This window comes from Zeus faber (genome assembly GCF_960531495.2).
Source record: "Zeus faber genome assembly, chromosome: 7".
NCBI classification, from domain to species: Eukaryota; Metazoa; Chordata; class Actinopteri; order Zeiformes; family Zeidae; genus Zeus; species Zeus faber.
In genome coordinates, this window is record NC_137203.1 from 17,924,980 (window position 1) to 17,949,495 (window position 24,516).

General features: G+C 44.5%; 2 protein-coding genes and 1 long non-coding RNA gene across 4 annotated transcripts; 2 read left to right on the forward strand and 1 right to left on the reverse strand.

Moving 5' to 3' along the window:
- Positions 1–6,808: 6,808 nt before the first annotated feature.
- LOC307232602 (uncharacterized protein) lies at positions 6,809–10,883 on the forward strand. Of its 2 annotated transcripts, none has more exons than XR_013844242.1 (4): positions 6,809–7,355; positions 7,950–8,042; positions 8,212–8,304; positions 9,777–10,883. XR_013844242.1 is itself a non-coding variant. In XM_080003689.1 (4 exons), exons 1-4 carry the CDS (start codon positions 6,998–7,000, stop codon positions 10,008–10,010), a joined length of 783 nt encoding a protein of 260 aa, XP_079859815.1. In that variant the 5' UTR covers positions 6,809–6,997; the 3' UTR covers positions 10,011–10,883. The 2 variants fall into 2 exon arrangements, 1 of the variants encoding a protein (XP_079859815.1); XM_080003689.1 differs by having other exon boundaries at positions 9,772–10,883.
- A 644-nt stretch (positions 10,884–11,527) lies between these two features.
- LOC307232402 (uncharacterized protein) lies at positions 11,528–18,836 on the forward strand. Its single transcript, XM_080003401.1, has 4 exons — positions 11,528–11,875; positions 14,084–14,176; positions 14,346–14,438; positions 17,585–18,836. Exons 1-4 carry the CDS (start codon positions 11,557–11,559, stop codon positions 17,821–17,823), a joined length of 744 nt encoding a protein of 247 aa, XP_079859527.1. The 5' UTR covers positions 11,528–11,556; the 3' UTR covers positions 17,824–18,836.
- Positions 18,837–21,100: 2,264 nt separating this feature from the next.
- Positions 21,101–24,452, reverse strand: LOC307233266. The gene is made up of 6 exons (XR_013844260.1): positions 24,275–24,452; positions 23,863–24,147; positions 23,662–23,767; positions 23,310–23,541; positions 21,317–21,460; positions 21,101–21,219 (listed from the first exon to the last, which is right to left on the reverse strand). It is a non-coding gene; the product is annotated as an uncharacterized lncRNA (long non-coding RNA).
- Positions 24,453–24,516: the final 64 nt, after the last annotated feature.

Genomic DNA, 24,516 nt, shown 5'->3' on the forward strand with positions numbered 1-24,516 from the left:
ATAACAGAGTAAACAGTCATCAGAGTGTTGAACATGAGGAGCTTGAGGAGAAGCAGCCTCAAGGCCTGGAGCGTCACCTGCTCCGTCCACCAGACAGGATCTGAAAGTTACAGCGGACAAACAGGACTGTGTAAAACCTACAGTGATAATGGCAAACACACACCCAATCTTATTTGATACTTGATAAATAAATACCTCTTTTCATTTCATATTCATAGCAGCTGCCGTCCTCATTGTCACTATCTGGATTTACTAAATGATTTGAATAACCTGGATTGGAAAAAAAAAAAAACAGGCTGCAAACCTGGCAGGTTGCTTTAAATATAGCGTAGGGTGTAATGTGACATCTATACAGTGACTGTGACCGGACCTGAGATGGTGGCCTGGCGTCTCCTGATGACCCTCGGGTGATGGCGGTTGCTCACAGAGCAGCTGTATGATGGCCACTCACTGGTCGCCACGGTGATTGTTGCCAAAAAACTGTGGCCACCATGCCTCGCGTCTCTGGCGATGTCGTGAGGGATCCTCAGCTGTTCCCCTTCCGACGATGACCTCCACTTCACCTCCCAGTGCCCTCTGCCAAGGTCACTGACCACACACACCAGCAGCGTCCAGCCCAGCCTGTCTCCCGAAAGGTGAACGGGAGGCGCCAGAGACGCCAAAACATCCCCCTCCACCCTGCCTGTCAGAGATGAAGGGAGGAGATGCAAAGGAGGCTAAAGTTAATAAAAAAAGAAGAAAATACATGGAAGAGAAAAGAGTGACCTCGATAATTCATAATATGTATTCAGATAAAGATTTATGTGTACATACCTGTTATATACCATTTAACTACATATTACATGTACAGATTGCACATATAGTAATAAAGTGTGGTTAATAGTTTATTGTAAAATGCCTTCATTGCCTGTTGTTCTGATGTAATCTATCATTCTATCATCTGTCTATATCTGCCCTATTACACCTTCCCAACATTTAACAAACGTCACTGCAGAAAAATAATTAACTTGGGTGGAACTTGGTTGTACATCAGATCATCTAATATTCCAGGAGTCATTGGACTGTAAATTATTATCAGGTTTTATACTTAGCTCTGTCTTACCTGACCATAAATAAATGATGGGTAGATAAAAAAGACCCCTGGACCGTTCCATGTCTGTCTCTGCAGGTAGAAAGTGTAGAGTGGCTGCTGTCTAGCTCTAGTGTGTTTGTGAGATGCTCATGGGAGAGGGTGTGTGTGTGTGTGTGTGTGTGTGTGTGTGTGTGTGTGTACTGTGGTGGGCTCTGGCATAGAGTATAGCAGCACTGCATTGTGGGGTATTATCAGCTCCCAATCACGTGATCTTCTGTGAGACCGACTTGCGATTATTAATCACCCTCTCATAACCATCTAATTTGAGTTGATCACGAAGGCAATAACCAATGGACAGTAAACAGGACTGTGGGAACATGGTTTATCATTGTGATTGTTGTTTGGAGTGTACTGGCAGTTCCTGCAGCTGAAACATGTCACCACAAGAGTTGCACCTGCCCTGGGCTTGAAGATCTGAGGTGAGAAAGCTGATCATATCAATACAACACCGGTCTTCAGCGACGCGATGAGAAAAAGATCAATAAATCTGGAAAATATAAATTATAGATTGGATAAAAAATAAAGATAAAAAATATAGATTGGTGTGAATCTGAATTTATTACTGCTTTATTTTTTCCACATTTGTTTTATTAATTTGGCCATTTATTTCCAAATATATATATTTTTTCTATTTCCATATTTTTTTTTATTGATTGATTTCCATATACATTTCTTTATTTATTTTCATATACTTTCTTTTTTTTACATGTATTTATGTTTATATTTCTCTATTTATTTCTGCTTTGCACTGAAGAACACAAAGCGTCAACCCACTTGTTTTGGTCCCAGTAATCCCTCCCAGATGTATTGGTTCCGAGCTGCAGAATGCAGGACTTGATCAGCTCCGGAGGAACTTCCAGTGGACATCGTCTCTTGAGTCCTGTGGCTGCTTCTGTCCTACGTCTAGAGTTTAATTGTTTGTCCGAGTTCACTTCTCAGCTCTCGTTCAAATTCTGCCATAAGCCAGGCTGATGCCGCGTACAAGACAACTGGGAAACTTCCCAACTTGCTGCCGTTCACATTTATACTTCCATGCCATTCGCTATGAACGCGGCGTTGGTGGTATACGTTTAAGTGACATCACAGAACAACATGTCGGGGAGCTTAGTCATCAGTTTCGGTCTAGAAATGATGAGCTCCGGATTCAGGATTTATTTTCCTCGGCGGAGGAGGAAGATTCCAGTTCAAGTTCAAGTTCAAGAGATTATTTGTCACATACATATACATACGTTCATACATATATGCAGTGAAATGTCATGACACCCGGTGATTACGCACAATAAGCTCTATAAATACTAAAAAATACCTAAATGTGCGTAATCGACACAAGGTGCTCGCGCAGTTGCCACTTGTTGTGAACGCAGCACATCGACCCATCAGCTGCTGGGACTTGGTGGGCGGACCAAAACAAGACGATTGAGTCTGTGCACTTTCAGGAGTCCATCTCCAAGTTACAAGAGTTACAAGTGACATTGATGTGTGAAATGTGGAAAAGCAAGACCGCAGCGAATTATTTATTCTAAGTGGTGATCGTGTACGGTGGATGAAAAAGGAAAACAAACAAACAAAAAACAAAGCATGGAAAACCTTCAGCGGTTTCAACTTGGAAGTTGGCTTCTCGGGGCGCAAGCCCCCCGGCTCCGCACCGTCCTCTCAGAGAAACCCCGCGTCGTCCCAAACTGGGTACATGACGCAGCGGCGGCATCACCGCAACACTTTCCATTTGTTCTGTTTTCTGCAATAAAACCTGCATATCCGTGCAAAGACATGTTGTTTACGTCCATCCGGCAAGCGAAGCGACACTACTTAGGATAACTTCCGGGTCACAACAACAACAACAACAACAACAACAACAACAACAACAACAACAACAACAACAAATATGTATGCATATATTTTAATTCTCCGATTTCCATTAAGAAGGAAACGGGTTGTTTTCCGATTTTTGGTTTGCCTATTTCCAAATGGTAGTTGGGAAAAAGCGTGTTTCCTGACTTTGGTTTTCTCATTTCAAAACAAAACTCTGTTGGCCGCTAAGTATACAAACCCTTAAAGAGGAGCTATTATGCTCCTTTTTACACAAGTGAATATAGGCCTCTGAGGTCCCCAAAACATGTTTTTAAAGTTTTTTGGTGAAAATACTTCTCACTGTTATGCGTGACTATTATGCATTCTAGCCATTCTAACATGCCTCACAACCATCCTGTTCCAGAACGGGCTGATTTCTGTGGGAGGAGCCATCCTCCTGAGGCCCCGACTTCTGTCAGCCAATTGGGGTTGAGCTGTACTCGGGGGTTGTATTTACTCCGTAACTTTCACTTATTTCACATTATCAGTCCATCCAACTCTGTTACTGAACAAATCTGAAGCGAGAAATAATCAGTCCAGTTGTTGAATTTTTACTCATATTAGATCTACAAGGCCTCATTTTAAACTTTGTTCCGGCTTTGGTTGCCGTGCTTCAGGCTTGTGGGAGACGGCATCGTCGGCAGTTTCTTAATGTACAGTTGGTATTCATTCCTCTTTATTTTCAAAGATTTGTGCTGTTCTTCCCAGCAGCGCTTGTAATTGTCTGTGTATTTCTCCAGCCGTAGGTTGAGTTACTCTCAGATGGAGGGAAGCTCTAATGGTCACAAAACAACTGACTGTATTTTCTTATTTCACAGTTTATGTGTAAGTAGGCCCATCAGAGACCCAAAGTTATGTGCACAAGCACTGAAAACGTTAGTTTTTCATGATAGGTCCCCTAAAAAAAACAAAAAAACCCCCCGATAAATCACACAGCAAGTGTTGTACTATAAGTCGCTTTGGTTAACGTAAACGAGTGGAATGTAATGTAGGTCAAACTATGAGCTCTCGCTAGCAGCAGACCATTCCCAAACTGAGAGAATGGGTATACTTTCTAGAAAAGCCGCCGTCATTTTATCTTCGAAAAGGTAGTAGTGTGGTATATTCTTTCTCTGGGCTGCTCCCGTTAGGGGTCGCCACAGCGGATCATCTGCCTCCAATAGCTTCTGTTCTGCGCATCTTCCTCCCTTACACCAACCGCCTGCATGTCCTCCCTCACCACATCCATAAACCTTCTCTTTGGCCTTCCTTGCCCGGCAGCTCCATCCTCAGCCTCCTTCTCCCAATGTAACTCTCATCTCTCCTACACACGTGTCCAAACCACCTCAATCTGGCCTCTCTCACTCTTCCACCAAACTGTCCAACCTGAGCTGTCCCTCTAATGTACTCATTCTTAATCCTGTCCGTCCTTGTCGCTCCCAATGAAAACCTCAACATCCTCAACTCTGCCACCTCCAGTTCAGCCAGCTGCCTTTTTGTCAGTGCCACCGCCTCTAAACCGTACAACATGGCTGGTCTCACTACCGTCCGTCACAGATCACTCGAGACACTCTTCTCCACCCACTCCACCCGGCCTGTACTCTCTTCTTCACCTCTCTCCCGCACTCTCCGCTGCTTTGGATGGTCGACCCCGAGTACTTGAACTCATCCGCCGTCTCCACCTCCACTCCTTGCATTCTCAGCTTTTCACCGCTCTCCCTCCCATTCAGGCACATGCATTGTGTCTTACTCCTGCTGACTTTCATTCCTCTTCTCTCTAATGCATGCCTCCACTTCTCCAGGCTCTCCTCAACCTGGTCCCTACTCTCAGATCACAATGTCATCCGCGAACATCATAGTCCACGGAGACTCCTGCCTGATTTCATCTGTCAACCTATAGATCACTATTGCAAACAAGAAAGGGCTCAGAGCTGATCCTTGATGTAATCACACCTCCTGTCTACTTTCTTCATCTCTCTGACGATCCCATTTCTTCTTCGCCAACCTCTTCTGCTCTATGCTCTCCTGTACTTCCTCATTCCACCACCAAGGGTCCTTGTCTTCCTTCCCTCACCACTTCTGCAGTTGTTTCCCAGTTATCTGGTAAACGTTCATTCCCACCTATTGCCTGCCTTACCTCTTCCCCAAATTGCATGCAACACAATTCCTTTTTCAACGTTCACCATTTTATCTCTGGCTCTTCTTTCACTCTCTTCCTCTTCTTGGCCTCCAGAGTCATACTACAGACCACCATCCGATGCTGCCTAGCAACACACTCCCCTCCTGCATATGAATGAAATGAAGTCCACCTGTGTGCACCTTCCTCCACTCTTGAATGTCACCCTGTGTTCCTCCCTCTTCTTGAAATATGTATTCACAACCACCTATTCCATCCTTTTGGCGAAATCCACCACCATCTGTCCTTCCACATTCCTCTCCTTGACACCATACCTACCCATCACCTTCTCGTCACCTATGTCTCTGATCCCTTCGCCAACATTCCCATTGAGATCTGCTCCAACAACCATTCTCTCTCCCTTGGGGACGCTCTCCACCACTACATCCAACTCACTAAAGAATTCTTCTTTCTCTTCCATCTCACACCCAACTTGGGGAGCATATGCACTGACCACATTCATTATCACCCCATCAATTTCCAGCTTCATGCTCATCACTCTGTGCGACGCTCTCGTCGCCGCCAAAACACTCTTGACATATTCTTCCTCCAAGACTATCCCTACCCCGTTTCCCCTGCCATCCACTCCATGGTAGAACAGTTTGTACCCAGCTCCAATACTCCTGGCCTAACTCCCCTTCCTTCTACCTTCCTTCTCTCCATCATGTCAGCCAGCTCTCCCTCTTTACCCTTCATAGTGCCAACATTCAAAGTTCCTACTCTCAACTCTACTCTCCTACCCTTCTTCCTCTCCTGCTGTCTCCGGACATGCCTTCCCCTTCTTCTTGTTCTTCCACAAATTACAAAAAAAATAAATTGTACTCACAAAAATATTTTGCAAATATAAAGCGGATCTGCAAAAACACAAACTTATTCCACAATTATTATATTTTTTTATATAATAAATGTATTTATAAGCTATAGAACAGAGCAGTGACAACCTCAAGATGTGCAATGCAGATAAGGGTTTCTATTCAGAACAAAATCACACCTCCTATCAAGGAATGTTGTCATTAATACAGAGGGCACATTTAACTTCATTGACAAGAGAAAATAAAAGAAAAAGGAAAACGTTTACAACTTTCGAACAGGCATTTGTGAGTCCAGTTTTTATCTGTTAATCCCGTTTTAATTTTTGAATTCAAGAGGCCTTGTCCTGTCCTGCGTCTGTGCAATCTGAGCCGTCAGAGTTCACGGTTGTCATAGCGACACCCCTCCCAAGACGGGTCTGCCTCAGCGCTGTGCCTGAACACGACGTATCCTTTCGATACGATACCATCAGTTTATGGTACTTTTTCATCGATACTGATACTTTTTGCCCCTGAAAGGAAAATCACATTGATTGCACAGTGTTCATTAATAACTTGATTGCGTAGGGCAATATGAAATATGAATACAACTCATTAACATAAATACTTGAAAGAAATGATAATATAATAGATCAGTGAGTAAATTCAATGAAAATAAGATGAAAATTACTATTTTTAAAATTGTAATAAAAACAATTAGACTTCAAATTAATACACTGCGGCGCTGAGCTCACTCTGAGCGGCGGAGTTCGTCTTGAGGCAGCGCTTGACTGAGGCTGCGCAATGAGCCCTCGGCTCTGACATCTGATAGGCTGCCGTAATCATGTGACACGGAAGACCATCGAAAATACGACTGAGCTGGTTTTCGCACTTGAATTGAATGCCTGCAACTCGCAGAAGTGAAAACTAATTGCACGTTTTGTATGAGCACAGTGGTATCGCGATATTTAAAAAAAAGTATCGGCTCCAAAATATAGACCGGCGGGTATCGATACCGGAGTATCGATACCCGCCCATCTATAGTCAGCATCTTTGTCCGCATCGACCATCAGAATGGGGAAAAAATGTGATCTCAGAGTTTTCGACCGCGGCATGATCGTTGGTGCCAGGCGGGCTGGTCTGAGTGTTTCTGCAACCGCTGATCTCCTGGGATTTTCACGCACGACCGTCTCCAGAGTTTACTCGGAATGGTGCGAGAAGCAAAAAACGTCCAGCGAGCGGCAGCTGTGCGGACGGAAACGCCTTGTGGACGAGAGCGGTCAGCGGAGAATGGCCAGACTGGTTCGAGCCGACCGGAAGGCGACGGTAACTCAGATTACCACCCTGTACAACTGTGGGGAGCAGAAAAACATCTCAGAGAGGACGACACGTCGAACCTTGAGGCGGATGGGCTACAACAGCATAAGATCATGTATGTATGTATGTATGTATGTGTGTGTGTGTGTGTGTGTGTGTGTATATATATATGTATGTATATGTGTGTATGTATGTATATATATATATATATATATATATATATATATAGAAGAGGTGGACATACGTGTAAGATTCTATTCTTATTCTTATCCTATTCTACTATTCTTGACAACATTGTATATTACGTATTCAGAGACACAACTTTTAAACCATAGCAGCCTACGCTTGCTTATTTAGAGCAGGTTAGAGCATAACAATAAAGCTTTCCTGTGTAAGGACATAATTGGGGGGCGGGGCCTGTGTGCTTGGTGGGAGGCACACCCACGCGTTCTTAAATGAATTATTAAATAATACCGTATATAAGTTATACATACAGCTATGTCCAAATTACTTGAGCGCGGTATGTAGATCCATGGTGCCAAAGAAGGAAGTGCTGATTCTGAGCGCTGTCAATGGCGCTGATCGTTGGAAAAGGATGCTCTGACCACTGCGTATTGTTCATGATTAAGCAGAAAGACATTATAAAATCTTATGTAAAATAGTTGAAACACCCTAAAATCTGACACCTATTTTCATGGATTTTTTTTAGGTGTTTCCGAAAGACCTCAACAAGCACAACAGACAGACTCAGAGAGTGAAGGAGCAGAGCCGCCACTGACCACTGGCCCAAGTGGAACTCCAGGTATACCCACTCTCTCACACATGCATTTGGCTGCTTCAGTGCCACCTGCTCTGATATTGTCCACCAATTTATTCTGTCTACATGTTCAACAGATCGTGTAGAAAATGCACTATAAAACCGTTTGGAAAATGGTTTCAGCACCTCAATGTCTGACACAGATTTATCTTAGGTGCTTCCCAAGGACCCCAACAAACACAACAGACAGACTCAGAGAGCGAAAGAGCAGAGTCCCCACTGACCACTGGCCCAAGTGGACCTCCAGGTATACCCACTCTCTCACACATGCACTTGAATTGTACTTCAGCTTTGCCCACAATGCTTAAATTCCACATTTATCCTCCATGTTGGAAACATTTCTATGTGTTGATATATGAAATGTGTATCAACATAAATGTAGTCATTGTACAATACAAGTCACTGTGTGGAACAGTAATTTCATGCTTTTCCATTGTTTTACCTACTCTACCACTGCACAGAAATTAAGCGTTTTCTTTTGAAAGTGGTTACCAATGGTTACAGGCAATGCTGGAAGAAAGAGAACTGTACAAACATTCTGTGCAAGCCTCTATTGTCAGTCTTTCAAGGGTTATATGGGATCTACTTTCAAATGTTTTTGCAGCTTTTTCAGATGTGACATTTATTCTGAACCAAGAGTTCTTAGGTTTATGTTGATTATATTTATTGGTTTCATATAATGTAATCAGACTGAAGATGAAAAAAACCTCCTTTTTATTATGTATGTCTGTATCCCTGATGATGATGAATGAGCTCATAGTGCTGCTGAGCTGAACATCTGCTCATAGAACAGTAGTATTACTCTGTAGCTTGGACAGTTGTACTGTGTACTTGTAGTGTAAGTACACTATAAGTACACATTCCTGCAGGTAAACTGTTACTTTACCTGCAGGAATAAGAAGAAAATAATGGATACACTGAATATAATTTGATCTCTTCCACCACTGCGTGAATTCCAAGTTATGTAGAGTTATGTGTTGTAGGTGCCTAAAACAACCCCTTATTTTCTAGTTAGATGCATTTTTATGTTCATAACATAGTGATTTCTTTGCAACCCTAAAATGACCACTGGTCACATCCTGGCCACACCACTGAAAATTGCATGGCTGGCTACTGATTCGGACGTGATCCTTTAAAAATCTGAAAATGAAATGTGATCATTTAACACCGGATGGGTGTTAGAGTATTTACAAGACGTGAAATTGTGACCAGTGTTGGGGGTGACGCGTTACAATGTAAAGTGTTAGAGTACTTGCATTACTTTTTTGTTGTAACGAGTCACGTAACGTGTTTGTTTTGCAATTCAAGTAATCAGTCATTTTCTTACATTTGCAAATAAGTTAAAATATCGCCTCGTTCCTTTTGTGGCCACAAAAAAAGAGAAAATCCCAGACGCATTTGCAGTAAAGATCCAGTCACACACAGAACACGTGACAGAGGATCCCTGTAGTCAGTTTGGTTTGCAGCGTCTAGGAAACTCTGCTATTGCTGTAGTGGTGGTGGTGTAGTGTGGAATCATCATCTAAAAGGGGAGGGAGGGAGCATATTTTTGCCGCTATATAATTAATACTCTCTACTCTTGCATTAGACCCGGGCGACGGTACCAAAACAATAAATCACAGGAGTTTTCTTGGATACTGTACCAAGCTATTTGCACGCCGTGATTGGTCGTTGTTGCCGGTTTGTTCCACCGGTGATTTTTGTTTTCGTTCAGGACAGATCCCAGCCAGGGAGCCGGGGGCGGGGCTACATGAGGACGTTTACCCTGGTGTCAGGCAGCCGCAGACCCACCAGGCCCCCGCCCACCAGAACCGAGGAGGCCATCAGGATGGGAACGGCCTTGGTGATGCCCAACAGGGAACCGAAGAGGAGCTTCCCCAGCACGGCAGCCAGCTTGCACAGGGCGTTGCAGAACCCAAAACCCATAGTGGTGAAGACCCGTGGTGGTACTGATGTAGCCTTTAATATGGGACAATGAAATCTGATTGGTAACTCTTGCTTTGGCTTGTTTTTGATTTATATAAATCCTGGTTTGTTAAAATAATGTGTGAGAAATGTAGTGCAGTAAAAAGATATTTGCTTTGAAATTTGAGAACAAATTGAGTAAGTGGAAAGTTTCCAAAACTGAATATACTGGGATAAGTACAGAATACAGGTACTTGAAAATCGATACTTGAAATTTGTACTTAGTTACTTTCCACCACTAATGGTGTTGGCCCGCTCACCTCCTGTCCGTCGGGAAGGACTCCGGTGACGATGTCCAGGGAGTTCCACACCGAGATGCTCGTTGTAAAGGCACAGCATGAAGATCATCATGGACTCACTGGTGCCGAACCACAGGAAGAAGCAGCAGCTGATTCCTGACAGGACCATGGAGCCGCCTGGATGGATAAAAAGGCAGGACCTCTCACACACAATGTTAAAAACTGGAGGGCAGGCATGTGGTCCAATACTTTTGTTACAGAAATCAAAGGGTCGCTTTAATCTGCAGTTTGTCAATCGGTGGTCTTAAATAAAGAGGCAGAGAGACGCTGGTTTTTACCCGTACAAGGGTCGGATCAGAGATGTGCTCTCGAGCGGCTCTCTGAGTCGAACAGTTTATTTTGGGAAGTCAGAAACAGTATATGGTCAGTTTGACGTCACAGGTCGGTACGTGTTCAACACGAGGTAAACTGTGACGAGTGAAGTAGAGGATGTCGTTGTCGCTCTACGCAGCTGCGTCGCGGTGAGGCCTAAACACTGATAGCTGCATCTGGACCCCAAGGGATGGGATGTCTGTGGGAATTAACAGTGTGTGCTGAAAATAAAGAAATGTGACTGCGGTTATGAGGTTAGGGTTCTTCATTTGGTGTGTGCATATATGTTTATGTGATTACATAGATTTTGATATATTTTGGCATTATATTGTTACACTCTTTTGGGGGAGGGGGGGGGGGGGCGGTGTCAATAAAAGATTCTTCTTCTTTGCCTTGGGCTGTGTGTGTGTGTGTGTGTGTGTGTGTGTGTGTGTGTGTGTGTGTGTGTGTGTGTGTGTGTGTGTGTGTGTGTGTGTGTGTGTGTGTGTGTGTGTGTGTGTGTGTGTGGAAGCGCGCAATCTGAGCCGTCAGAATTCTCAGTTGTCATAGCAACACCCTTCCCAAGACGGATCTGCTTCAGCGCTGTGCCTGAACACGGTGGGAACGGTGGGTGAAGCAGTGGGCGGCTCTGGAGGCGGGCCGTAGGCCGCCCACTCAATCAGAAGTTAGAAACCGTACTGGATTTTTTTTTTTTTTTTTGCTATTTTTCCATTGGCTGAACAATATTTTTTTCTACTTAACATTTGATTGGGTGGGCAAGACGCACGGTTTGGGTGGGCTGAACACACCCCTGCCATAGCCGGGCAGCCAATCGTGTGGCGGCGGCGCAACGCATACAGTCATGCAGATACGGGTCAGCATCTTTGTCCGCATCGACCATCAGAATGGGGAAAAAATGTGATCTCAGAGTTTTCGACCGCGGCATGATCGTTGGTGCCAGGCGGGCTGGTCTGAGTATTTCTGTAACCGCTGATCTCCTGGGATTTTCACGCACGACCGTCTCCAGAGTTTACTCGGAATGGTGCGAGAAGCAAAAAACGTCCAGCGAGCGGCAGCTGTGCGGACGGAAACGCCTTGTGGATGAGAGCGGTCAGCGGAGAATGGCCAGACTGGTTCGAGCCGACCGGAAGGCGACGGTAACTCAGATTACCACCCTGTACAACTGTGGGGAGCAGAAAAACATCTCAGAGTGGACGACACGTCGAACCTTGAGGCGGATGGGCTACAACAGCATAAGATCACGTATGTATATATATATATATGTGTATATATGTATAGATATATAATTTAATAAAGAAATAGTACAATCATGTCACCTAAATATCTGTTGCACAGAAGCAGCTCACTGACACGGTCACACATTTGTCAAGTCAGGGATTAAAATTGTATTTGACAAAATCCATAGCTTTGAATGATTTCTTTTTAATAGGAACACACGTACCAGTGTTTAGTTTTATTTTATTTTTTTTCGGTGAAAAGCTTTGAGGAAAAGCCGACTGCGGTACAAGGGCGAACTACCTCTACGCTACGATGACAGACACCCACCAAGCACAGTTTAAAAAGCGGTAGCCACAGGAAATACAAATTACAGGGACCACAAAAAAATGGAGACTCTTTTTTGTTTGTTTTGTTTTTTACTCGACGGGAAGGTGCGTACCGACTCAGCCAAATTCGGGTCAGCCCGGATTTGTGGGGTGGCAACGGGCTTTTCTTGGGCATTTTGTTTTGGGCACAATAATGGGTTTTTTTTAGAGGCGGAACCATTTGTGTACAGCCGCAACACACCCGGGATGCATTTTAGGTGCGCGCACACACAAGCGTCGATAGCTCATCGGCCGACGCTCTGTTGTAAGTCGCCGCTATACGCTATGCGTCAGCTTGTCCGCCATATTGGAGCGGTCTCGATCGAGTAAACAAATATGCAATGTGTATTGAGAGACGCAGCCTTCTGTACAAAATCGACTGTAACTCGCTTAATTCGGAACCGATTTTCATAAAAATTGGTTTGTTGTTGTTAGAAACGTGAGAAATTGAGCATGGTACCTGTTACTTATTAGAATTTAATTCAGTTAGTGCGGGGCGGATCTAATCAGCTCTGTGCCAAAACATGAACCTTTCTAATATCCACAGCTTCCTCCGCGACATGCAGGCTCCTCTATAATTATTATTTTCTTATAATAATATGTTAATCTTGTAATTAAATGTTCACCTCCTTGCTGGTTGTTCTGACACATTCATAATAGGGATGCACCGATTTATCGGCCGTACATCGGTATCGGTCGATGACTTCTATCAGCTAATAAGATGACATTCACTGATTGCAGTGACCGATGTTTATCTAGTGTTTCCAACGTGTGGGAGCTGACGGCCGTTTAGGTGGTATTTGAAGCTGGTTATTCGTGCATATTCCCCTATTCTTAGAAAATGCAAAAGTGTGTATTCCAAGTTCCGCCGGGTAACAAAATAAGTCCACAACTAGATCTTCTTTAACAAGAGTAATTCCAAAGTTAAAGCGACAGGCCGCGATGCATTTCAAACGGAGCTCGGCTTCATCCAGCTGCAGGGCGCGGAGTGACGACCGGCGATGAGCTGACAGCTTCACGGCGACAAGGAAAGTTGAGCAGGTTTCACATTCATGCAGATGAGCAGCACAGAGCGCCGGGTGACAGCCAATTGGAAGGAAGACACGCTGTCATGGCGCTGATCCTTGGCAATGGATGCTCGGACCACTGCATATTGTTCATGATTAAGCAATTATTTTAAATGAAAAATGTCCCTTAAACTATGGGTAAAATAAGGAACACATCATTTTATGTTCTCCAATAAGGACAATTCTTTATTTTAAGGGACAGATGACATGTTTATTTACGTATTTTTTTCAGAGAGGTAATTTCTTTTGCTAAGTGACAGCTCCACCATTTTAATTAAAAAAAAAAAGGTACACACTATCTATATAATGTATATAAAATATGGAAAAGAAGAAAGGTTTGAAGTGTTTGGCGCGCCCACAACAGCCAGTCAGTTTTGGGCCGACGTGCCCACAAACGCCAGGTGTAACTGTTTGGCAATGAGACGAGGGCTGCTTGGCTTCAGACTGCAGCCCCTTCGCCAGTGGTGTGAGTGACCCTCGCATAAGAGTAGCAAGAAGAAGCCAGCCGAGGCACAGACAGGGACACAGAGAGTGGCCGACAGGGTGAGATGGAGAAGGAACAGACAGACTCGGAGAGTGAAAGAGCGGAGCCCCCACTGACCACTGGCCCAAGTGGACCTCCAGGTATACCCACTCTCTCACATGGGCACTTGGCTGCTCAAGTGCTACCTGCTCTGATATCGTCTTGCAGTTTATTCTGTCTATATATTAAAAAGATCATGTAGGAAACCCGTTATAAAACCTTTTGGAAAAAAGTTGAAACACCTTAAAATCTCACACCTATTTTCATTTTTTTTTAGGTGTTTCCCAACGACCTCAACAAGCACCGCAGACCGACTCAGAGAGTGAAAGAGCGGAGCCCCCACTGACCACTGGCCCAAGTGGAACTCCAGGTATACCAACTCTCTCACACGTGCACTTGGCTGCTCCAGTGCTACCTGCTCTGGTATTGTCCACCAGTTTATTCTGTCTATATGTTAAACAGATCATGTAGAAAATGCTCTATAAAACCATTTGGAAAATAGTTTCAGCACCTCAATGTCTGACACGGATTTATCTCAGGTGTTTCCCAAGGACCCCAACAAACACAACAGACAGACTCAGAGAGCAAGAGAGAGGAGCCCCCACTGACCACTGGCCCCAGTGGACCTCCAGGTATACCCACTCTCTCACACATGCACTTGAATTGTTCTTCAGCTTTGCCCACAATGCTTAGGATGCCCATTTATCCTCCATGTTGGAAAATTGCTATGTGTTGATATATTCAAGATTCAAGATTCAAGAGCTTTATTCGTCACATAGCGGTATGTATATGTGTACATACCTCCATACATACAGTATATGCAGTGAAATGTCAATGCAATGCACCCAGTGATTATACACAATATGTTCTAGACTGAACACAATAGCTACCTAATTTGTACTTGCTTAACTAACTGAAACTAACTGATTCCTAAAACCTAATGCAGTAATAAGTAAATAGAATAATATAGAATAAGAAAAAGTAAAAAAATAAAAAGTAATACAGAGAGGGGGTACAAAATAGAAATAAAGGGAATATACTTATGTATCTGATAGGCTATTATGTATATACAGATATGTGCATTTAAGTGGCATGTGAATGAACAATATAATACAGTAAGGCAGTGGGGCCTGTGTGAGTGACTCAGTTAGGACCCCTGATGAGGTCAGTGTTTGACAGTACTTATGGCTTGTGGGAAGTAAACCCAGTCTCAGTCTCTCTGTTCTCGCTGTGTGACTGCGGAGGCGCTTGACAGGCATTGTGTTGGGGATGGTAGCTCAGTGTTGGGGATGGTAGCTCAGGAGGTAGAGCTGGTCATCTAGTAATCTAAAGGTTGCTGATTCGATCCCAGGCTCCTCCTGCTAGCATGCTTTAGTGTCGTTGAGCAAGACATTTAACCCCTAATTGCTCCTGATGGCTGCGTCCGTCGGTGTTTGAATAATTGTAAGTCGCTTTGGATAAAAGCATCTGCTAAATGTAATGTAATGTAATGCCAGACCGCAGCAGCTGGAATAGTCCATTGTTGGGGTGGTGAGGATCCTACATAATCCTGCGGCCTCTGCTACTACACCTCCTGGTGTATAAATCCTGCAGGGAGGGGAGAGTAGTTCCAGTGGTATGTCTGAATGCCACGGCGTTGGTCTCCACTGCTCCAGAGTAGAAGGACTTGAGGATCCTCATGAGACCTGGAATTTCCTTAGCTGCCTGAGGTGGTAAAGATGCCGCCTCGCCTTCCTCACCAGAGTGTCTGTGTGTGTAGTCCATGTTAAATCCTCTGTGATGTGGACTCTCAGGTACTTGAAGCTGCTCACTCTGTCGACAGAAGTCCCATTAATCACCAACGGCTCATGCGTCCTCAGTTGTAATCCTCTCCTAAAGTCCACAATCAGCTCCTTAGTTTTGCTGACGTTCAGCAGGAGGCTGTTGTCCTGGTACCAGAGTGACAGGTCAGCCACCTCCTGGCGGTAGACGTTGATCAGGCCCACCACAACGGTGTCGTTAGCAAACTTGATGATGGTGTTGGAGCTGGACCTGGCCACACAGTCATTTGTGTACAGAGAGTACAGTAGGGGGCTGAGGATGCAGCCCTGGGGCGATCCTGTGTGCAGGGTGAGGGAGCCGGACGTGTGCCTCCCCACTCTAATCACCAGGGGCCTGGTTGTGAGGAAGTTCAGGATCCAGGCACACAGCAGAGTGTTCAGTCCGAGCTCCTGCAGCCTGACAGCCAGTCTGGTGGGGACTATGGTATTGAAAGCTGAACTATAATCGATGAACAGCATTCTCACATAGGCCCCTTTCCGGCCATCCAGGTCTGTGAGCGTGGTGCGCAGTACCTGGAAGACCGCGTCATCCGTGGATCTGTTCTGCCGGTACGCAAACTGCAGCGGGTCCAATGTGTGGGGGAGGGAGGCGCAGATGTAATCTTTAATCAGCCTCTCGAAACACTTCATGACCACCGAGGCGAGGGCCACCGGACGGTAGTCATTCAGGCAGCCAGGAGAGGCGATCTTCGGGACAGGAACGAGGGTGGACCTCTTGAAGCAGGACGGGACCACTGATTCAGCCAGGGAGGCGTTGAATATCATAGTGAGCACTGGGGCTAGCTGGTTAGCACAAGTCTTCAGTTCTCGTTCAGATATGCCATCTGGGCCCGCAGCTTTCCTGGTGTTCACCCACATCAGAGCCCTCCTGACATCATGCTCAGACACTGAGAGTGCGTGATCATCCCCAGCGGTGTAACTCCATTTAGCTGCGTGCGCGGCGTCACAGCATCAAGCATCTCATCCCGCATCACCCTTTAAATACTATATACGCTATATACGTATACTGTATAGATTATATATACTATATATACTGTATACACTATATACACTGTATATACTGTATATACACTGTATACATCTCATCTCATCACCATTCTCAGTCTCATTCCCTCAGTCTGTCAGTATTCACTACGCTAGGGTTCACAATGGCCACGCCCCCTTACCATGAAATAACACGGGTCCTTGCTTATCGACCAATTCGCTTAACGACCTGGTCCTAGGAATGGAACTCTGTCGTTAAGTGAGGAGCACCTGTATAAGTGTAAAGGTGAGATCTTGGTTGTGATTTGGGGTTTGGGTTAATCCGTGCAGGCAATTTTGGTTCTGGGTCGACGTACGCGCTCTACTATTTTATAGTATTAGGGGAGGGACCATTCCAGGTAGGAACACGTTACGTCACACATCCCTAATTTAGTCTTGGCAAAAAAATTCAGGAACACCAAAACAGTTTAGCGTTCTAACTCACAATTCAGTATAGTTCAGTCTTTTTACATGTTTTAAGCAATTACTTCCTAACATGTATAATGTGTTTAGAAACAAATCTCGGAAATTGCTTTACAGGGACTTTATGTTTGGGGTGCACAGCCGGTCGGATGTACTCATTACGGCTTGTTTTTCACTTAGCGCCCCGTCTGGGTCGTCTTAATAAGAGCGTATCAACATTAACAGCCTGGTGCTCTAACCTGGCCACGTCGCTCAACTCAACTACTATCGCTGTAGTGGTGGTGGTGTAGTAGTGTGGAATCCCCATCTAAAAGGGGAGGGAGGGAGCATATTTTTGCCACTAACAATATAATTAATACTGTCTACTTTTGCATTAGACTGGGGAGACGGTACCAAAACAATTATTAAATCACAGGAGTTTTCTCAGATACTGTACCAAGCTGTTTACACACAGCGATACATTGGTCCCCCCCCCCCGTTTGTTTCACCCCGTTGTTTTTGTTTTTGTTCAGGACAGATCCCAGCCAGGGAGCCGGGGGCTGGGCTACATGAGGCGATTTTCCCTGGTGTCAGGCAGCTGCAGACCCACCAGGCCCCCGCCCACCAGAACCGAGGAGGCCATCAGGATGGGGACGGCCTTGGTGATGCACACCAGGGAACCGAAGAGGAGCTTCCCCAGCACGGCAGCCAGATTGCACAGGGCGTTGCAGAACCCAAAACCCATAGTGGTGAAGACTCCTGGTGGTACTGATGTAGCCTTTAATATGGGACAATGAAATCTGATTGGTAACTCTTGCTTTGGCTTGTTTTTGATTGATATAAATCCTGGTTTGTTAAAATAATGTGTGAGAAATGTAGTAGAGTAAACAGAAATTTAAGAGCAAATTGGGTAAGTGGAAAGTTTCCAAGACCGAATATACTGAAGTAAGTACAGAATACAGGTACTTGAAGATCGACTTAGTACAGTAACAAAGTATTTGTACTTAGTTACTTTCCACCACTAATGGTGTTGGCCCGCTCACCTCCTGTCCGTCGGGAAGGACTCAGTGGTGACGACGTCCAGGGAGTTCCACGCCGAGATGCTCAGGCCGTTGTAAAGGCACAGCATGAAGATCATCATGGACTCACTGGTGCCAAACCACAGTAAGAAGCAGCTGATTCCTGACAGGACCATGGAGCCTCCTGGATGGATAAAAAGGCAGGACCTCTCACACACAATGTTAAAAACTGGAGGGCAGGCATGTGGTCCAATACTTTATTTGGGGGGGCTGTGTGTGTGTGTGTGTGTGTGTGTGTGTGTGTGTGTGTGTGTGTGTGTGTGTGTGTGTGTGTGTGTGTGTGTGTGTGTGTGTGTGTGTGTGTGTGTGTGTGTGTGTGTGTGTGTGTGTGTGTGTGCGTGCGTGCGTGCGTGTGTGTGTGTGTGTGGCAAAGTGACATGAGTGTGTGAAGGGGTCGGCGCAAAATACTACGGATGATTGGTTGTATTGTTTAGTTTGCGTTCTGCATCGACACAGACATGTCTTACTGATATATCCATGACAATACAACATACTTTCTCTCTGTCTTTCTCACACACCTGTCCTGGAGGATTCTCAAAATAAGCGGGAAAATGCGACCTATATCAAACTCTGACTTTTAACATATTTGCAAATTGAAAGATGTAAACAGTCATGCACTGAAACCTTGCACTCCAACATGATTGGCAAACATGTTAAAACTGCTTCTAAAAAGCCGTCTTTTGAGCAGTCTTAAGATGGATATGGCTCACCTGATGTATGTCGTGCTCTCACGGCGTGGCAGCAGACGCCAAATGTTTTGGCAATCCATGAATGGTGACATCCTGTAAGTTTTTCATCACACTTTTAAAAAGTTGTAAATAAAAGACTGTTTTTCTTATGTGCGCTGTGATTTGCTCAGAGACAGAGAAGGCAGGTTTAACTTTCATCAACCATTGTAGGAGTGGAAATATACACCGATGAGCAACAACATTGAAACTACTGACAGGTGAAGTGAATAACATGTCTCATCTCGTTCCAATGGCATCTGTCAAGTGGTGGGATATATTAGGCAGCAAGTGAATAGTCAGTTCTTGAAGTTGATGTGTTGGTAATAGGAAATATGGACAAGCGTAAGGATCTGAGCGACTTTGACAAGGTTACAGTCAATGTTAAAAGAAATGACTGCAAAGCCCCGCCCCTACTTACTTACACGCACACAGGCTACACTTAATTTACCCAGCATGGACAGTCATCCAATTTTGTCCATGAGCAGCGCCCAGACGATGTTCTTGGCAGAACCGCCAGCGTCCCCAGGAATGAATGAATGTTGATGAAGTACACCCAGTAGGCACTGTAGTCATCGTCAAACGTCATCTGGCAGCCCGTTTTGTTGTGGGTGAAGGCGCTGTTTATCACTTCGGTGCTGGCTTGGTGTTGTCAATGTCTGTCCACAAAATACATTGGAACGGTCAAGCTGCTGAATAACATTCTAATCATACTATCCCCAAATTATCTTTATTATTACAGATCTCCGTGGAATACCCGATTCTGGTTGGTCAATAGTTGCTATCTACCACATGCCACCCAAGTGGTATGTTCAGGGACCTCCAGCACAGAGACACAGAAGGCGGGGTTGTGAAAAACACAAGTTTATTGTGGACATGGGCTTGATAGAACAGGCCCCGGAGCAGATGGACATGTCATGACAAGGGCTCCTCTCTCCTGAGTGAGTGTGGGGATGGGGGTTTAACCTGTAGCTCGTTAGACCAACCAACGAGCAACAGGTATGCAGCCACACTGATCCTGGGTTCCCAATTACCTAGAGGCTGATGGTGTGGCTGCTCAAACCCCACCATCCCTACGCCACAATCTGTTCATAATAACTGTTGCTATAGGCAACCACTTCTTCGCTTGGTTCATGTCCCTCGGTTCACTCCGCCCTTCACCCTACATGCTAATGCTAATGAATACTCGTGGTGACATCTTGTGGTGCTTCATAGAAACTACAATTAAGGCAATTCAAAGTGCTTTACATAAAACATTAGAAGCATTAAGACAAAGTGCAAAAGGAACACAAAAGGAAAGAACACAAAGTTAAAAAATCGAATGCAAAAAATCAAGTCATAAAGGTTACTTTGTGGTGCAAGAAATGAATCAAAAGCAAATTGAATTGAATAAAAGGCAGCGACCACCAGGGGTACAACTGCCTCATGGGCTTTATTTTGGGGTGCTTCACTGGATGATATTTGTACAGCAGCTGTCTGGGCTTCATCCCTGACCTTTGCCAGGTTTTATCACCTAAATGTAGCATCATCACTTGTGGCCTCCTCTGTCCTTGGGGAAATTGCAAAAACCTAACAGCTCCACACCACACACACACACACACAATGGTGTGGTTTATTTGTTTGGTTGTTCTTTCCTATGCTTTGCAGGAATCAAGACCTTGGAACTCCTTGCAGAATTATTCAGTAAAACATGTTTTTGAACTGCAATGTCCATCATGAGCTTGATTCCCCCACTTCATCAGGTCCTGACTTACTTTGCTATGCTGTTGACAGTGACGTGTTGACAGATATGAAATTGAACTGAACGCTGCTTCTCCATGTGTAGTTCTGACTCTGGGGACAGCAAGCAGACCTGTCCCAGACGACCTGAGAGGTCTGGATGGTTCATAACGTAGCAGAAGATCAGACATGTATCTTTGCCCCAAACCTTTCAGTGCTTTATAAACCGACAGTATTTTGATATCAATTCTTTGTCACACAGGAAGCCAGTGTATAGATCTGGGAACTGGAGTGATAAGATCCTTCTTTGCTTGGTCTTCGTGATGACTCGAGCAGCAGTGTTCTGAATCAACTGCAGCTGTCTGATCTATCTTTTAGGGAGACCTGTAGAGACACTGTTACAGTAGTCTAGTCTACTGAAGATAAATGCATGGACAAGTTTTTCCAAATTCTACTGAGTCCGTGGCACTCCTAGTCTTGTGGTGTTGACCTCGGCGGGGGAATGAGGCTCAGAGTTAAGCGTTTTCAGGTATATTCAACTGAAGTTAATTTATTAAAATCGTGAGCGGGAAAAGGGTGGGAAGCAAAAACAACTTCCCGGTCAGGACATCAGCAGCATTCCGGTCTCCTGCTGGCGTTGTCCTCCTGGTGGCACACAAAAAAGAAACGATTTGGTCAACAAACCATTCAACAACGTTGTTTCCTCATAAAGCTCTAGGTTAAATTCAACCCCTTTCCGCACCTTGACTGCTGATCTGGCCCAACTTGGTTTCTCCACGTTTCCCAGCCATCACCGGTGGATATATTCGTTCATTCATTCATTCAAATGAGTTGTGTGTAGTGGGCTACGCTTTCTTGTTGTAATTGTCACAAATCTTTGAGACATCTGGAAGAGAACCCAAAAACACAAAAATTATCAAAAGGTTTCAAAGCACATACACCAAAAATTAATGTTCCTTGTATTCAGTAATTGCTTATGCTTATTGTTACCAGTAATCATAATTCAGGAAGCGTGTATACATTGATAACTCTGGAATGTCTATAAATTCTGACAGTGGCGTTATTGGGTTTTTATTTATGAGAACTTACTCTGGTGTGTGTCAGTTGTCCTCAAAGGTATGCATTTATGATGTTTAATACGCTGCTCTTTGTTTAATCCAATTGTCTTCTGGGAGTACTTTAACTTAACTTTTTTCAAACAAATTAAGGTTAATAGTAATAAAATAATACCTTTAACTTTATATAGTTAAGAATTTGTATCTTATATTCCTATAGTTAAAGTCCAATCGCAACTATATCTTTGTGTCGCTAGACTGCAGTGCTGTCACGTGATCCGTGTACTCCGTCAACTTGTGCATGCAAGCAGTAAGCGACACAATTTAGGTGAGGTTGCAACTGTTTTTCACGAACTTCTTCCACAATACTGCTCCGATCTGGATGAAACTCAAACGGCGCCATGTTGGAGCTGCCCCAACACAAATCTTATTCACATTACATCTTCAGAGTTGTACCATACATATGTAACATATTGGATGATGATTTCATAAAGCGCTCTGCTCTCCAACTGCTCCCCACCACTCTCCACCACTTCCGGTCCCTTTGCTCGGAGACTTCTGGTACGTCGGCTCCAGAACCCCCCCTTTTTTTATTTTTTTTTATAACCAACTCCTCCTACAGATATAGTCCGATGTGGATCAAACTTGGACACCAGCATGTGTGGACTGCCCCAAATACAAATCTCATTCATTTGTGTCCGTGGGTTGGGCTGTTTCTGAGTGGCAGCCATTTTGACCAGTGATAATAGCTAGGAGAATAAAAATCCGAACAAAACCAATAATGTTGTTTTGTTGGGATTTTCATTCTTTAGCTTTTCGGGCTGGACCCCTAATAATAAATATACCAGATGTGATTGTACTGCTGCCTAGTGGTGTTCTGTTGCAATTTCAGTGTACCCAAGCGCTCTTAATGAAATACATGGAGGAAAACAATGTGCAGGTGTCTTATTTAAAAATATATAAATAAATAAAGACAACTTAACACTACTAGGTAATGGTGAATGTTTCTCTCAACAATGTCCCTATGTGGTCATTTGCAATTATTACTTTCTTATGTTAAGAATGAAAGAAGTCTTTACTTTAACAGTCTCCATTTATCACGCAACACACCACACTACAACACATGCTTGCACACACACATGCTTTGATGGTGGCCGGTGAAATGAATTCTCTGGCTTGTCCTTCCTCCGGGGGCACAGCCAGGAGCAGTGGGCAGCATACGTGGACGCGCCCGGGGACCAGGTGATAAATGTCCATTGCTGGTCAGACAATGATGGGTGCATGTTTTTGAGGGGGGTCCTTACTGACGTGAGGTGGAGGAAACCCCATGTGAGCACAGGGAGAACATGCAAACTCCACACAGAAAGACTCCTATTTGGGAGATAACCCACCGGAGCACGGTGAACAGCAGTGCCCCAGGCGGGAATCGAACCCAGGACCTTCTTGCTGTGAGGCATCAGTGCAATGCACTGCGCCACCGTGCCGTGAGAGACCAGGTGAAAATACCAAAGAAACTGGCTGATATAGAACACATGTTAACAATAGGATAACAACGAGCACAAACACACACACACACATGCACACACAAGGTCACCATCTGTTTGAGGTTAGGTTGTGATCAGATCTATGGTTTGCCTTAGACAGACAAAACCAGTTTACAACTGTAACAGTCGAAAGCACCTGGGCCGCGAGGGACGGCAGATCTGGAGCTGAAAACATTCTCCTCTCCTTCTCTGTTTCCATCCATGAAGCCGTCTAATCTTAGTCCACTTCATAAATCCACCACCAAAATGCAATGTCGTTTCCCCTCGGAAGGAAATCGACTGCAGTCGTGAGTCTCTGCCTCTTCTCTCTTGGGTCGTTGTTTCTTAAAGTCGCTGCCGTGCAGAAGTCAACCCTCGAATGCAGCAATCTGGAAAGCAAATTGTAATTTTGGGGAGGATTAACCACCTGTGTGCACTTAACAAAACAGCTCTGAATCCGCTTTACGTCTATTTGCTGAATGTGAATTTGGTGTTGTTCTTCAACCTACCACTTAATAACAGAGTAAACAGTCATCAGAGTGTTGAACATGAGGAGCTTGAGGAGAAGCAGCCTCAAGGCCTGGAGCGTCACCTGCTCCGTCCACCAGACAGGATCTGAAAGTTACAGCGGACAAACAGGACTGTGTAAAACCTACAGTGATAATGGCAAACACACACCCAATCTTATTTGATACTTGATAAATAAATACCTATTTTCATTTCATCGTCATAGCAGCTGCCGTCCTCATTGTCACTATCTGGATTTATTAAATTATTTGAATAACCTGGCAGAATGCGGCCGCCCTCCCTCACGTCTCTAGCGATGTCATGAGGGATCCTCAGCTGTTCCCCTTCAGAGGATGACCTCCACTGCACCTCCCAGTGCCCTCTGCCAAGGTCACTGACCACACACACCAGCAGCGTCCAGCCCAGCCTGTCTCCAGAAAGGTGAACGGCAGGTGCCAGAGACGCCAAAACATCCCCCTCCACCCTGCCTGTCAGAGATGAACGGAGGAGATGCAAAGGAGACTAAAGTTAAATGAAAAAGAAAATACATGGAAGAGGAAAAAGAGTGATCTTGATAATACATATATATTCAGATAAAGATTTATGTGTACATACCTGTTATATACCGTTTTTTTAGTAGTAGTCTGGTTTATTTTGAATTTGTATGTTCTTTCTATCTATCTATATCTCCCCTATTTCACCTTCCCGACATTTAACGAACGTCACTGTAGAAAAATTCTAATCGTTTGTTGTACATCAGATCATCTAATATTCCATGAGTCATTAGACTGTAAATTATTATCAGATTTTATACTTAGCTCTGTCTTACCTGACCATAAATTAATGATGGGTAGATA

What these genes read in the sequence shown, in the direction of transcription:
- LOC307232602 (XM_080003689.1), top strand. Translation starts at nt 6,998, where the DNA reads ATGGGGAAAAAATGTGATCTCAGAGTTTTCGACCGCGGCATGATCGTT. An exon ending in TGGCCCAAGTGGAACTCCAG is followed by an intron (nt 8,043 to 8,211) that starts GTATACCCACTC and finishes GATTTATCTTAG; the next exon opens with GTGCTTCCCAAGGACCCCAA. An exon ending in TGGCCCAAGTGGACCTCCAG is followed by an intron (nt 8,305 to 9,771) that starts GTATACCCACTC and finishes GTTTTCGTTCAG; the next exon opens with GACAGATCCCAGCCAGGGAG.
- LOC307232402 (XM_080003401.1), top strand. Translation starts at nt 11,557, where the DNA reads ATGATCGTTGGTGCCAGGCGGGCTGGTCTGAGTATTTCTGTAACCGCT. An exon ending in TGGCCCAAGTGGAACTCCAG is followed by an intron (nt 14,177 to 14,345) that starts GTATACCAACTC and finishes GATTTATCTCAG; the next exon opens with GTGTTTCCCAAGGACCCCAA. An exon ending in TGGCCCCAGTGGACCTCCAG is followed by an intron (nt 14,439 to 17,584) that starts GTATACCCACTC and finishes GTTTTTGTTCAG; the next exon opens with GACAGATCCCAGCCAGGGAG.